We start from the raw sequence: 13,423 nt of genomic DNA, 5'->3' as shown, positions 1-13,423 counted from the left end.
CGCAAAAAGTTGAAAAACATGACACAGCTAAATTCCTCGATTGCGATTGTACACGCGGCGGCAATCTCCCCCCCTCCCTCCACCCCGCCCCTCCCTCAGTCGTGCTTGCATTCATATTGCGCGCCCACAGGTTTCGAACGACACGAGAGAATGCGTCACAAACACGCGGTCTCCGTGCACTACGCAAACACCATCAGCATTTTTGCTGATGGCGTTTGAAGAAGTGCATTGTGGTCCTCTTGTCTTAGGCCACCGTCGAAAATGACAGCAGCAGCGATGCGGTGCTTGACAACTATACCATTTTCGTCCTCAATAGGACTCATCGGCACGGGACGGTCGCCAATGGCTCACGGCTGCTAAGTCTGCCCGTGGAAAGCGTTTATTGTGGAGTCCCGACTTCCACACTCCCGGGCCTCGTCAGCTTGGAGTCCCGACTTCCACACTCCCGGGCCTCGTCAGCTTGGCCGATGCCAGCGCTCACCGGCAGACCATACCAGCGGCCGCGATCCTGCAGCTCTGTCAGGACCGCATCGCGACGTTACCTATCAAGGACCGCCGTCTCCTATTCACCACACAGTGCATTGCGGCTCTTGAAATATTCACTTTTTTTCCCCCACCGAATTCGAAACTAATGGCCCCTCTCGTCGTCTTGTATGCCGACCCCCGTGGCCTATCCTCTGCTACACTGACAGGGGGGGAGGGGGGCAGACGCCACAGCGGAGTCAGCGGCTACCACGCTGGACTCGCGCGCACCCAGGCGGCACCGGTTCGACTCTCGATCTCCAGGCGCCGCAGTTGAAACGACGGGGGCGAGTTTCTAAACCCGGCGCGTTCACTCAGCTGGGACGGCAACGCAGCAACCGAGCGGTGCGTGGAATTTGCCGACGCCGCGGTGAGTCGATGGACGTGCTTGCGTGCGGCGGGATCGAGTGCGTGGGGGGGGGGGGGGTACCGCCACGCGGATCTCGACGAAAACGCCTGGGGTAGAAGCGCGAGCCAAGGATGCCGCTCCCTCGAGGGAGGCTGTCGAGAGAGATAAAGAGACCAGCCCCCCCCCCTCCTCTAGTGGGGCCCGCATCGAGCAGTTGCAGTGCTGCGCCTTTGCCGTCTGTCCGCCCGCAAGCCGTCGGTGGCGGTGGCGTTCCCCGGTGAGCGGTCGCCAAAGTGAAACTCGTCCCCCCCCCCACCAAACCCCACTGCACCTCTGGGAGGAAAAGGAGGAGGGGCCGAGGGACAAACGCGGTCCCTGCGGGCCGGCGGTGGGGGCTCTGAGCGGCCGAGCGAAGGGGCCGGGGGGAGGCCACGGGGGTGGGTGGGGGTGTGGGGGGGGCCCCCGGGGACGAAGACGGCGCTAACCTCAGCACTTTCCGCGGCAGAAGAGGGAGGGCTTAGTGGGGAGATGATGATGATGATAATATTAAGCCTTTGTGTCTGTAGGATTTATGAGAGCGGAGGGTAACTCCTGGCGACGCGCGGCTTTCGTGCGGGCGAGCAAAGCTCGCCGCCTGCAGAGAGCGGAGAGGGAGGGAGGGAGAGACGGAGCGAGGCCAAGACAGCAGAGGCATAGAAACACCTCGAAGGAGGTAAATGCAAAGAACGGGAGATGCGGAAAAGATGGGGGGGGGGGGGGGGGGATGAGTGGAAAATGAGAGATGTGGAGAGAGAGAGAGAAGAGCGCTGTGAGATGCACGCACATGGGCGAGAGAAAGAATCCGCAATCGGGAGAGATCAAGTTCAGCAGAGATGGACAAATGGGTGTAAGATGGGCAGGCATACAGCTAGAAAGACAAAGACAAGACATGCGTACACGCAGACTGGCAGAGAGAGAGAGGCTGGCAAACAGAGAGGCGAACTGGCAGATGGACAGGCAGGCACGAGTGCAGAACGCAAGAACAGCAGTCGGCCAGACAGACGCATGGACGAAGACTGGCCGCGAAAATAACCACAGGAGCACATTTCACATCGAGGTGACGGAGGTGACGCTTGTGGGCCCCCCAGCGACCACTCCTCATCGTCGCCCCCCCCCCCACCACCACCCAGAAGACTCACGGGCAGCGGTGCGGGCAGCGGTGCGGGCAGCAGTACGGGCAGTGGAACGGGCAGTGGTACGGGCAGCGGTGCGGGCAGTGGTACGGGCAGTGGTGCGGGCAGCGGTACGGGCAGCGGTACGGGCAGTGGTACGGGCAGCGGTGCGGGCAGTGGTACGGGCAGTGGAACGGGCAGTGGTGCGGGCAGTGGTACGGGCAGCGGTGCGGGCAGCGGTACGGGCAGTGGAACGGGCAGTGGTGCGGGCAGTGGTACGGGCAGCGGTGCGGGCAGCGGTACGGGCAGTGGAACGGGCAGTGGTGCGGGCAGTGGTACGGGCAGCGGTGCGGGCAGCGGTACGGGCAGTGGAACGGGCAGTGGTACGGGCAGTGGTACGGGCAGTGGTACGGGCAGCGGTACGGGCAGTGGTACGGGCAGCGGTACGGGCAGTGGTACGGGCAGTGGTGCGGGCAGTGGTACGGGCAGTGGTACGGGCAGTGGTACGGGAATGGTTTAAGAGGCAGCGGCATGGTCACTATCGCTGTTGCTGCTGCGGCTGAGACGCGTCACCAAGCCGGCTCAGTCGACCTCCTGCTGACTGAGCTTCGTTCTTTCCTGGGCCTGGAGACACTGGGTGGGTGGGTGCGGGCGTGTGCTCTCTGGGCGAGTGCGTGCCTGTGCGTGTGTGCTCTCTGGGTAGGGGAGCGGTTAGCGCTACGCTGCGCTGTGAACCTGGCGATCCGCGTTCGGTTCCCGCTCACGGCCAACACCGGTGACGATTATCTGAACCGGTCCTGGGCCTCCCCTAGGTCGACTCAGCCTCGAATGAGTGCGGTGTGTAAACATCGTCACTAGGGAGACAAAGGCGGCCGGGCGTTGTGTTGGCCACCCACTCCCTCGTGTGCCGTGCCAGCCTTCATGGGTGCTCGCTAACAGCGATTGCCCCAAAAGTCTGTTAAGGCTATATGTGGGATCTTTGTCTTTGTTTTTTGCTCTCTGGGTGAGGGAGTGAGCATGAGTGGGGAGCGGCAGTGTAGCGAGTGGTTAGCGCAAATGCGGTACGGACCCGTCGGACCCCAGTTCAATTGCAGCTCACAGCCAACGTCGGTGATACCTAAACCGGTCCTGTGCGTCGCCTAGGTCGACTCAGCCTGAAATAAGTACCTGGTACGGTGTGTGAAATTCAGCACTAGGGCGGCTGGGTACGGTACTGGTCACCCCTCCCCCCCTCCTACCACCATCCATGTGCCACGTGCTTACTAACAGCAATTGCCTCAACAGTCTGTAATTCTCGAAGCATTCATCTAAATACATTGATCTGCCCACTGCGTTACACTGTTAGAGCACATAACCAACGGGCCTTGCTCCTTCACGTGACGGCCACTCAGCCGCTCCGCGCATCTGCTGCGTCAGCACAACTCTCGGCCACCACCACCACCGTGACTACGGTGGTGGTGTCATCACTCACACTGCTACCACCACCAACACCACCACTGTGACTACGGGTGGCGTCACCACTCACACCGCTACCACCAACACCACCACCGTGACTACGGGTGGCATCACCACTCACACCACCACCACAACCACCGTGACTACGGGTGGCGTCACCACTCACACCGCTACCACCAACACCACCACCGTGACTACGGGTGGCATCACCACTCACACCACCACCACCACAACCACCGTGACTACGGGTGGCGTCACCACTCACACCACCAACACCACCACCGTGACTACGGGTGGCGTCACCACTCACACCACCACCACAACCACCGTGACTACGGGTGGCGTCACCACTCACACCGCTACCACCACCACAACCACTGTAACTACGGGTGGCGTCACCACTCACACCACCACCACCATCATCATGACTACGGTGGTGGTGTCACCACTCACACCGCTACCACCACCACCACCATCATCGTGACTACGGTGGTGGTGTCACCACTCACACCGCTACCACCACCACCACCACCGTGACTACGGGAGGTAAAACTAAAAAAAGCAAGAGACGGTGTCACAGAACCACTTCCGAAGGTGACCGTGATTTGACCGCCGCGTCTGCACGAGGAACACGGCGCTGTGGTGAAGACGGCGCGGCGATTAATTCCACCCGGGCGATTAATTCCACCGCATCCGCCCGCTGGTGCCCGCAACTCGGCCACGAATAAAATCGCCCCGGGGGATGTCGGTCAAGCGGGCGTATTTACCGGGAGAGTTTAGTCCAAACCTGAGACCGAACAGAGGAGTTCAACAACAACATCAACAAAGGCCAAGCATCCCAATAAATTTACGATCTTACTAAATATTCGCCAGCTACATTTTTTTCCACAAATTACTCGCAACTCGAGGAATCATTGCACCGGGAAGAAAGTTGAACCCTCCCAGGCCACCATGAACAACAGACAACTTTGGTATCTGCAAGCGTGAACTGGAAGTCCACACACCTCTTCACCTGTACGTGTGCATACCAACGTTGAAGACGTGGGGGGAGGGGGGTACAAGGACCTACTGACCACCGCGCCCTGTCGAATTCAGTTGACACGCTTCAGGTTCTGGATTAATCAAGCTCTAGACTTTGCGGGCACTTAACGATCTAAATACGGGCACGAGTTTTTCACCTGGCGAAATCCGAGGCTCCTTGGCCTGACCTCAACGTTACAAGGGTCCTTGTAGAGGTGGTTGGATTGGCCCAGTCACAGCGAATCGATTGTATTATTGATGGGGGGGGGGGCTTAAACTCTAGGGCACCCCCCCCCCCGACTACTGCCACCCAAAGCGTCCTACGCGATATCACGAACAGTGCACGAACGGGCGCGGTCCTTTGTGAACGGCGGGTCGTCCGTGCCATATCGCTCGCAAGGCTCAATGCCTGCTTGGCCTCCGTGACCTGACGGGATCGGGCGCATTGGGCCGGCGATTTGGTGCCCGGGCAATGAGCAAGTGAAGTGCCCTCGTCCTTAATGGGGGTGCGTTTAACAACAGGAAGCGTGGCCAGCACTTGTCCATCACCATACATTCTGTACAGAGGGAAGACAACCCCTGTGTATATACTGTATATATAATCGTGCATTACCGGCTCAATGAATCACCTTCATGACCCCCCCCCCCCATGGCTCAGCCACCGTGGGACTACTCATGGCTTCTTGCCATCACCTTCATGACCCCCCCCCCCCCACCCCCATGGCTGGATCTCCTCTCTGTTTCAAAGAACAAATTTGACCTCAGGTCTTCGCTCATTTACCAGCTTCACATTCCCTATTGCCGTACAAAAACTGGAGGAAGGGCCTTTGCTATTGATGCCCCCAGGGTCTGGAATGCTATTGCCAATAAACTGCAACTTGAATCGCTACCAATGAGATCTTCTCTCAAAACTGCTCAAGAGGAGTTGTACACCGCTAGCTGCCACTGCTATTCATTGGCGTAAAATAAAATGTTTTTGCTCCTAATGACGCTGCAAAGTATTATCTGTATTTTGATTTAGCGTGCTGATCTTAAAGGTGCATTGAAAAATTTGATACTCCGACTTGATGCCTCTGTTGTTGTGGAGTAACTCATACAGCCAGCTATGGCTCTAGGATTTGGTGTTACATGTTATTTATGTAGTTTATTGTAAAAATTCGGTCACAGTCCCTATGATCACTGTTACGTTGCAATTATGGCTTTATTTTTTGGTGATTTCGAGAAAAAATTTGGTTTGGACATGTTTGTTTTGTTGTAGTACGGAGTTAGACTGATGGCCTTAATCTAAGTTTTCTTGTGGTTGTTTGACTTGCATCCCACTGGGATTTTTTGCACACAGCGTTGGTGTACGGTGCTTTTTTCAGGAATATGTTGCTGTTTTTTCATGGATTTTCTGTTTGCACAGTCACATAGTCACTTTAAGATGTTTTCTTGTTCGTGTTTTTGTTTGTTTGTTTGTTGTGGTTGCACCCGATTCAAGAGCCGAATGGCTCACAGGGCTATACCAAAAATAAAGAAACTGAAAAAAATAAAGAAACTGAATGACGACTGCAATGCATTCCCACGCGCGCATTCCACGTCATGAGCGTCGTTTTCCCAAGCATAGCCCAACCCACTCGGGGAGCTCGTTCCGAGCAGCCCCGAGAACAACAAAACCCCGCAACCAAACAAACAAAAAAACAATCGGATCTCAAATCAACAAAAAATGACAACAGTCACACAAAGTAAACCGCGACAATAGCAAAGGTGGCGCGGACTCGACTCCCCCCCCATCCCTCCTCCCCCCCACCCCTCCCCCCCATCCCTCCTCCCCCCCACCCCTCCCCCTGGACGCGCGCGCGCACGCGTTCCAGGGTCTCGCTGAATGAATGACGCAAAATTTTGATTTAAAGCTTTCGTGACTGCAGTAATTCATATTCTTAGTTCTTTCGGTAAAGTCACGTTGAAGGGAAACAATAAAATAATAAAATATATATAAAACAATAAAAATTCTCACGACGTTTCAACCATAACACAAAGAAGACGACCGTTTGTGTTATGGTCGAAACGTCGTGAGAATTTTTATTGTTTTATATATATTATTATTTTATTGCTTCCCTTCAACGTGACTTTACCGAAAGAACTAAGAATATGAATGACGCAAAGTTGAAAGTTTAATTGAAACTGGGCAGAGATGTTTTCCGCCGAGTGAGAGGGGCTTTGTGTGGACGGGTCTCTCCGAGGACGCGCTGGTCAGTTAGCCAGCCAGGCAGCCAGTTAACATTGTTAGTCGGTCAGTCAGTCACTCAGCTAACCAGCTGGTCAGCCACTCTCAGCCAACAAAGCCGGCTTTACTGGACAGTTATCTAGTTAAGCACCTCCGATTAGCATGGTGGGCTATGTACGGTGCGAAAGAAGTTCAACATTTAATCATTCATAGTTAGCCAGTATGCAGGGTCACCTGCCACACAGCTGGCCATGGCTAACTGATATGCTGGTCAGACAACCAGGCGGTCCTTTAACGAGACAGCTAGCCAGTCAGCCAACCACCAGTAAGCCAATCACAGAGCCAAGCAGTCAGCGAGCTGGTTAGTCAACCAGACATCCACAAAGCAATCCGTGTGCCAGTCCGCAAGCTCGTCGGTTAGTGAGCCAGTTAGTGAGACAGTTAGTGAGACAGTTAGTGAGCCAGTTAGTGAGCCTGTTAGTGAGACAGTTAGTGAGCCAGTTAGTGAGACAGTTAGTGAGCCAGTTAGTGAGCCAGTTAGTGAGACAGTTAGTGAGACAGTTAGTGAGACAGTTAGTGAGCAAGCCAGCAGTCGGTGGGTCAGCTGGTGGGCCAGCTGGTGGGCCAGTCAGTGAGTGAGTCAGTCAGTGAGCGCACCAGTAAGTGAGCCAGTCAGCAGTCGGTGGGCCAGTCAGTGAGCCAGTCAGTGAGTGAACCAGTCAGTGAGCCAGCCAGCAGTCTGTGGGCCAACCGGTGGGCCAGTCAGTGAGCCAGTCAGCAGTCGATGAGTCAGTCAGCCAGCCAGTGGGTGAGCCAGTCAGTGAGCCAGTCAGCAGTCGATGAGTCAGTCAGTCAGCCAGCCAGTGGGTGAGCCAGTCAGTGAGCCAGTCAGCAGTCCGTGGGCCAATCAGTGAGTTTGACCAGCCTGCAGTCGGTTGTCCAGCCAGTGGGCCAGTTAGTGAGTGGGCCAGTCAATGAGCCAGTCAGTGAGCCAGCCGGCAGTCGGTGGACCAGTCAGTGAGCCAGCCAGCAGTCGGTGAACCAGTCAGTGCGTGAGTCAGTCAGAGAGTCAGCCAGCAGTCGGTGGGCCAGTCAGCGATTGAGCCAGTCAGCGAGTGAGACGGCCAGCCAGTCGGTCGGCGAGTCCGTGGGCGAGTCAGTGAGGCAGCAGACACGGTGAGCCGTCCTCAGGTGAGCCGCGCGGCGCGGTTACGTAACGCGGCACTGTCGGCGCCGGTTTGGCGGTGAGCGCGAGGGGCCATGGCCCGGCGCTCTGCCACAAACCCTGGCAGGTGGATCGCAGGAGCCGGAACGCGGAGCGCGCTGTCGCGAGAGAGACAGGAGGAGGAGGCGGACGTTGGGGGGGGGAGAGAAAAGAAGAGAGAGTGGGAGAGAGAGAGGAGGGAGAGTGTGAGAGAAAGGAAGAGAGAGAGAGGAAGAGAGAGTGAGAGGAGAGAGATAGGGGGGAGTGAGAGGAGGGACAGAGAGAGAGAAAGGAAGAAAGAGTGAGAGGAGAGAGGGGGGGAGTGAGAGGAGGGATAGAGAGAGAAAGGAATAGAGAGTGAGAGGAGAGAGATAGGGGGAGTGAGACGAGGGACAGAGAGAGAAAGGAAGAGAGAGTGAGAGGAGAGAGAGGGGGGGGGGGGAGAGTCGGGGAGATTGCTGACAGGGACCCACAAGCAGAAAGGCAGAGACGAGGTAAGAAGGCGGAGAAAGAATTGCACACAGCGACAGAGGGCAAAAGAGAGAGAACACGGAGATAGACACAAACAGAGACTCTGCTCGACAGAGACAGACGTACAGGGGAGACGCAGACAGAAACAACCAGAGAGACGAAACGGCAATAACATGGAGACGGACAGATTTAAAACCACACAGATCACGTGGTGGAGAGACAGACGTACCGGCAGGCACAGGGACACGAGAGAGGCAGCAGCACGAGGACGGGGAGGAAACGCGCGAGAGAGACAGGGAGAGAGACGGGGAGAGAGACAGGGAGAGAGACAGGGAGAGATAGAGAGAGACAGGGAGATAGGGAGAGAGAGAGACAGGGAGAGAGACAGGGAGAGAGAGAGACAGGGAGAGAGAGAGACAGGGAGAGAGAGAGAGAGAGACAGGGAGAGAGACAGAGAGAGAGAGAGACAGGGAGAGAGAGAGACAGGGAGAGAGAGACAGGAAGAGAGAGAGACAGGGAGAGAGAGAGAGACAGGGAGAGAGAGAGACAGGGAGAGAGAGAGACAGGGAGAGAGAGAGACAGGGAGAGAGCGCGCGTGGCCAGGCACCATGCACGCCACCGCGAGCGCTGACAGACCTTTCAAATATATATAATTATCATCATCGTCATCATCACAACCACTGTTTGTCCGTCGCATATTCTCCAGCTGTCTCCCAATCTTCAGCTCTCCTCTCTCCTTGCCCGAGCCCCAGGAATACCCCCCCCCATATCCCCCAGACCCCCTCGCTGCCGCCACCACCACCGCCACCACCACATTCCACGCCTCCAACACAAATGTGAAACCGAGCCCTTTTGCGCCACCACCACTCACCGCCTCCGAGTCATCAAATCCATGCAGGTACATTATCCTGGAGCTCGCCAAGGGGATTCACTGCCGTCCAGCCAGTCCGGCCAGCCGGTCAGCCAACCAGCCAGCCGGCCAGCCAGTCAGCTGGCGAGATAGCCAGCCAGCCAGCTAGCTGGTCAGACAAGGCAGCCAGCCAGTAAACAGGTCGAGCAGCACGGCCGGCCAGAGAGCCGGTGAGGCCAGCGGGCCAGTCTACCGGTCAGTTAGCCGGCCAGCCAGGTAGCCAGCCAACCAGCCAGTGTGCTGGTCAGCCAGTCAGATGGTCAGCCAGTTGTTAGCCTGCCAGCCAGCAAGACGGTCCGTTGGTCAGTTGCGCTATCCAGCCAGCGGGTCAGCCAGTAAGCCGATCAACCAGCCAGCCAGCGAGTGAGTCAGCGAGCCCGTGAGGCGGAGGCAGCAGTTGTTGTGTGGTCTCCATCAACACGGCCGCTCCATCCGTGCCTCGGGGCTAACGCACAGTCCCGACGAGCCACGAGCCCCGCCGCCGTCGGCAGATCCCCACAGAATCCCCACGCCTCTCCCCCTTGTCCTATTTCAACGGTGGTGACGGCAGCAGCAGCAATAGCGATGGTTGTGCTGGCAGCGTCGGTGATGGCAGCAGTGAAAATAATAAGAATAAGAGCTCTCTCCGACCGCGACACAAAAATCCCCCCACCGTGCTGCCTCTGGGTCGACTCTGTCGCGACGTCCGCACGGAGCCAGGAGGAGGAAGAGGCGGATGAGGTTTTTTTAAAAATTTCCCAACGACGATCAGCGACGATGGGGAGCAACGAGGCAGAGGGAGGCGATGGAGGCACCCAGAGGCCAGGATTCGCAAACCCAGCACCAGGAAATGGAACCCAACGTTCTCTCTCTCCCTCTCCCTGCCTCCTTTGCTTCCACTCCCTCTCTCTCCCTCCCTCCCTCCCCACCACCCCCTCCCTCTGCTTCTTTACTCTCCCTACCTCTCTCGCTTCCTTTCTCTACTTCTCCCCCCCATCCCTCCCACCACCCTTTCTCCCTCCAGCAAATCCACTGCGCCTCTGAAGGCAGCGGAGGAGGCACGTTAAGGCAGCCTGGCCGCTTCATTGGCTGTGTGCGCCTCACATTGATGTGACCACAGCCAATGTTCTCTCCTCACCCCCCCCCCCCTAGCGAGGGGGGCAGCCTCTAGGAGGGGGGGGGGGTCTGGGAGGTGGGAGGGAGATGGGGAGAGTGAGTGGCGGTGCTCGGAGACCGAGGAATTGAGGGCTGTGAACGGAGTAGCAGTCGACGCACAGACGGGCGGAGAGGCAGACAGAGAGAGAGAGAGAGACAGGCGAGTGGTTGAGTGGGTGAGTCCTTGGGTAGGTGGGTGAGTAGGTGAGAGGGTGGGTAGGGAGTTGGGTGGGTGGTTAGTTTGGTGTATGAATGGGTGATTGCTTGGGTAGGTGAGCGAGTAGGCGAAAGGGTTGGTAGGGAGTTGGGTGGGTGGTTAGTTTGGTGGATGAATGGGTGATTGCTTGGGTAGGTGAGAGAGTAGGCGAAAGGGTTGGTAGGGAGTTGGGTGGGTGGTTAGTTTGGTGTATGAATGGGTGATTGCTGGGGTAGGTGAGAGAGTAGGCGAAAGGGTGGGTAGGGAGTTGGGTGGGTGGTTAGTTTGGTGGATGAATGGGTGATTGCTTGGGTAGGTGAGCGAGTAGGTGAAAGGGTGGGTAGGGAGCTGGGTGGGTGGTTAGTTTGGTGGATGAATGGGTGATTGCTTGGGTAGGTGAGCGAGTAGGTGAAAGGGTGGGTAGGGAGTTGGGTAGGTGGTTAGTTTGGTGGATGAATGGGTGATTGCTTGGGTAGGTGAGCGAGTAGGTGAAAGGGTGGGTAGGGAGTTGGGTGGGTGGTTAGTTTGGTGGATGAATGGGTGATTGCTTGGGGTAGGTGAGAGAGTAGGCGAAAGGGTGGGTAGGGAGTTGGGTGGGTGGTTAGTTTGGTGGATGAATGGGTGAATGTTTGGGTAGGTGGGTAGGTGGGTAAGTGGCACGCTCGCCACCAACCCTACCGATGTAAGCGGTAGGCTGCCGATGCCCAAATCCTCTTACGTCACGAAGCGTTGAGAACCCTCTATGCGGTAGAAGGGTGAAACACGTGGCAAGCCCACCGCTGAGATCGGTATGGTTAGCGAGTATGGAGTGGGCTGGTGAATGGGGGTGGTCGGGTGGGTGAGTGGGTGAGGGATCGGTGGTTGGGTACGCGGTTAAATTGGATAGTCGGGTGGTGTTTTGGGTAAATGAGTGGGTGGATTGATGAGTAGGTGGGTAGGTGGGTGAATGGCCGCGACGGTGGTTGGGTGCAAGGTTGGGTAGGCTAGCGAGTGAGTGGGTGGGTGGTTAAATAGTTGGGGGTATGTCTGCGAGTCTGCGTGTATGTGTGAGGATACGTTGTGTTTTGGTGGGTGGGTAGGCAGGTGGACGGATAGGTCGACGAGCGGGTGAGTGGGCAGGTCATTGTGTAGGTCGATGGGATCGTGGGCTTGGATCTTTATTTACGACGGGGGGTGGAGGCTATGGGGCTAGGGAATGCACTGATCCTTTCGTTTCTTGGTAAGATAGTGACCTATCAGCGTTGCCGGGTCAGGAAGAAGACCCGTGCCACGGGGAGGGGGGACGTTGTGGGGGAGTGGAGGGCTGAGGAGGGGACCTGAGGAAGGGGGCGGGGTTTGGGGGGGCAGAGGCAGCGCCCACCCCCCGCCCCCCCCCCAATCAATGGAATCTCGACACTGACACATGCCCCCCCCCCCCCCGCCTAGTCACGAGACGTCAGGTTGCCCAGCGAGGTCGGACCTGCAGCAGTTGATTTGTCACTGTGCTTGCGCTGCTAGGAGCCGCATTTGTAGCAGCCCCTCGCATCAGTAGCAGCATCAAGAGCAGCAGCATCAAGAGTAGCAGCAGCATCAAGAGCAGCAGCATAAAGAGCAGCAGCAGCATAAAGAGCAGCAGCATCAAGAGCAGCAGCAGCATCAAGAGCAGCAGCAGCAGCATCAATAGCAGCAGCAGCATCAAGAGCAGCTGCAGCATAAAGAGCAGCAGCAGCATAAAGAGCAGCATCAAGAGCAGCAGCAGCATCAAGAGCAGCAGCATCAAGAGCAGCAGCAGCATCAAGAGCAGCAGCAGCATAAAGAGCAGCAGCATCAAGAGCAGCAGCAGCATCAAGAGCAGCAGCAGCATAAAGAGCAGCAGCAGCAGCATCAAGAGCAGCAGCATCAAGAGCAGCAGCAGCATAAAGAGCAGCAGCAGCAGCATCAAGAGCAGCAGCATCAAGAGCAGCAGCAGCATCAAGAGCAGCAGCAGCAGCATCAAGAGCAGCAGTATCAATAGCAGCAGCATCATGAGCAGCAGCATCAGCAGCAGGATCAAGAGCAGCATCAAATAGCAGCAGCATCAAGAGCAGCAGCAGCATGAGCAGCAGTAGCACTCTTGCGTGTATGTGCATATGTGTACAGCTATGTGTACGCGTGTGTCAGTAGCCACGTACGTATGTGGTCGTGTATGCGTGCGCCCGTGTTTTTTTCCAGGATGTGTACGAGGCGTTTGTGTGGTGTTCCGTATTGCAGTGAGGCTGCGTGCTTGTGAATCGGTGTGCGTCGCTTTGTGCGCGTGGTTTTGATGGGTGGCGCAATGGTGTGCATTGTTACGCGTCCCTTTGTCTTGCCGTTTGTCATCGTGTGAGCGTTACTCGTTCGTGTATTGTATGTCCGTGTGTGTCTTTATGATTGTGTATGCATTACCGTAAATTGTACCTATGTGTGTCTGTGTATAATGGTGCAGTGTGTGTGTGGAGTTGGTAGTGCATCGGTTAGCGCGCTGCGCTACAAACCTGGCGAACCGAGTTCGATTCCTGCTCACGGCCAACACCCGTGACGATTATCTGAACCGGTCCTGGGCCTCCCCGAGGTCGACTCAGACTCAAATGAGTACCTGGTGAGATGTGTAAACATCGCCACTAGGGAGACAAAGGCGGTCGGGCATGGTGTTGGCAACCCATCCCATCGTGAGCCGTGCAGGCCTTCAGAGGTGCTCGCAAACAGCGCTTGCCCCAACAGTCTGTTAAGGCTACACGGGGGATCTTTGGCTTGTGCTACGTACCTGGCTACCCGAGTTCGATTCCTGTTCACGGCCAACATCAGTGA

The 13,423-nt window shown here is 56.7% G+C and overlaps 1 protein-coding gene across 6 annotated transcripts in view; it reads right to left on the bottom strand.

Annotated features, from left to right (window-relative positions):
- Positions 1-13,423, bottom strand: part of LOC116937724 (voltage-dependent L-type calcium channel subunit beta-1-like) — a 141,310-nt gene that overhangs the window by 66,118 nt on the left and 61,769 nt on the right. The window contains exon 1 of one of the 6 annotated variants that reach the window (XM_076060263.1): positions 9,250-10,181. The exons of the other annotated variants lie outside the window; for them this stretch is intronic. Within the exon in view, the coding sequence (XP_075916378.1) occupies positions 9,250-9,282 (33 nt within the window). The 5' untranslated portion in view covers positions 9,283-10,181. Of the gene's footprint in view, positions 1-9,249; positions 10,182-13,423 lie in introns of those variants that run through there. 6 annotated transcript variants of the gene reach the window in all.

Source organism: Petromyzon marinus, chromosome 4 (assembly GCF_048934315.1).
Source record: "Petromyzon marinus isolate PM22_M1 ecotype Great Lakes invasive population chromosome 4, UKy_Petmar_22M1.pri1.0, whole genome shotgun sequence".
Lineage (NCBI taxonomy): Eukaryota > Metazoa > Chordata > Hyperoartia > Petromyzontiformes > Petromyzontidae > Petromyzon > Petromyzon marinus.
Note: the sequence above shows the minus strand (reverse complement) of the source record. Positions and strands in the feature narration are given on the sequence as shown.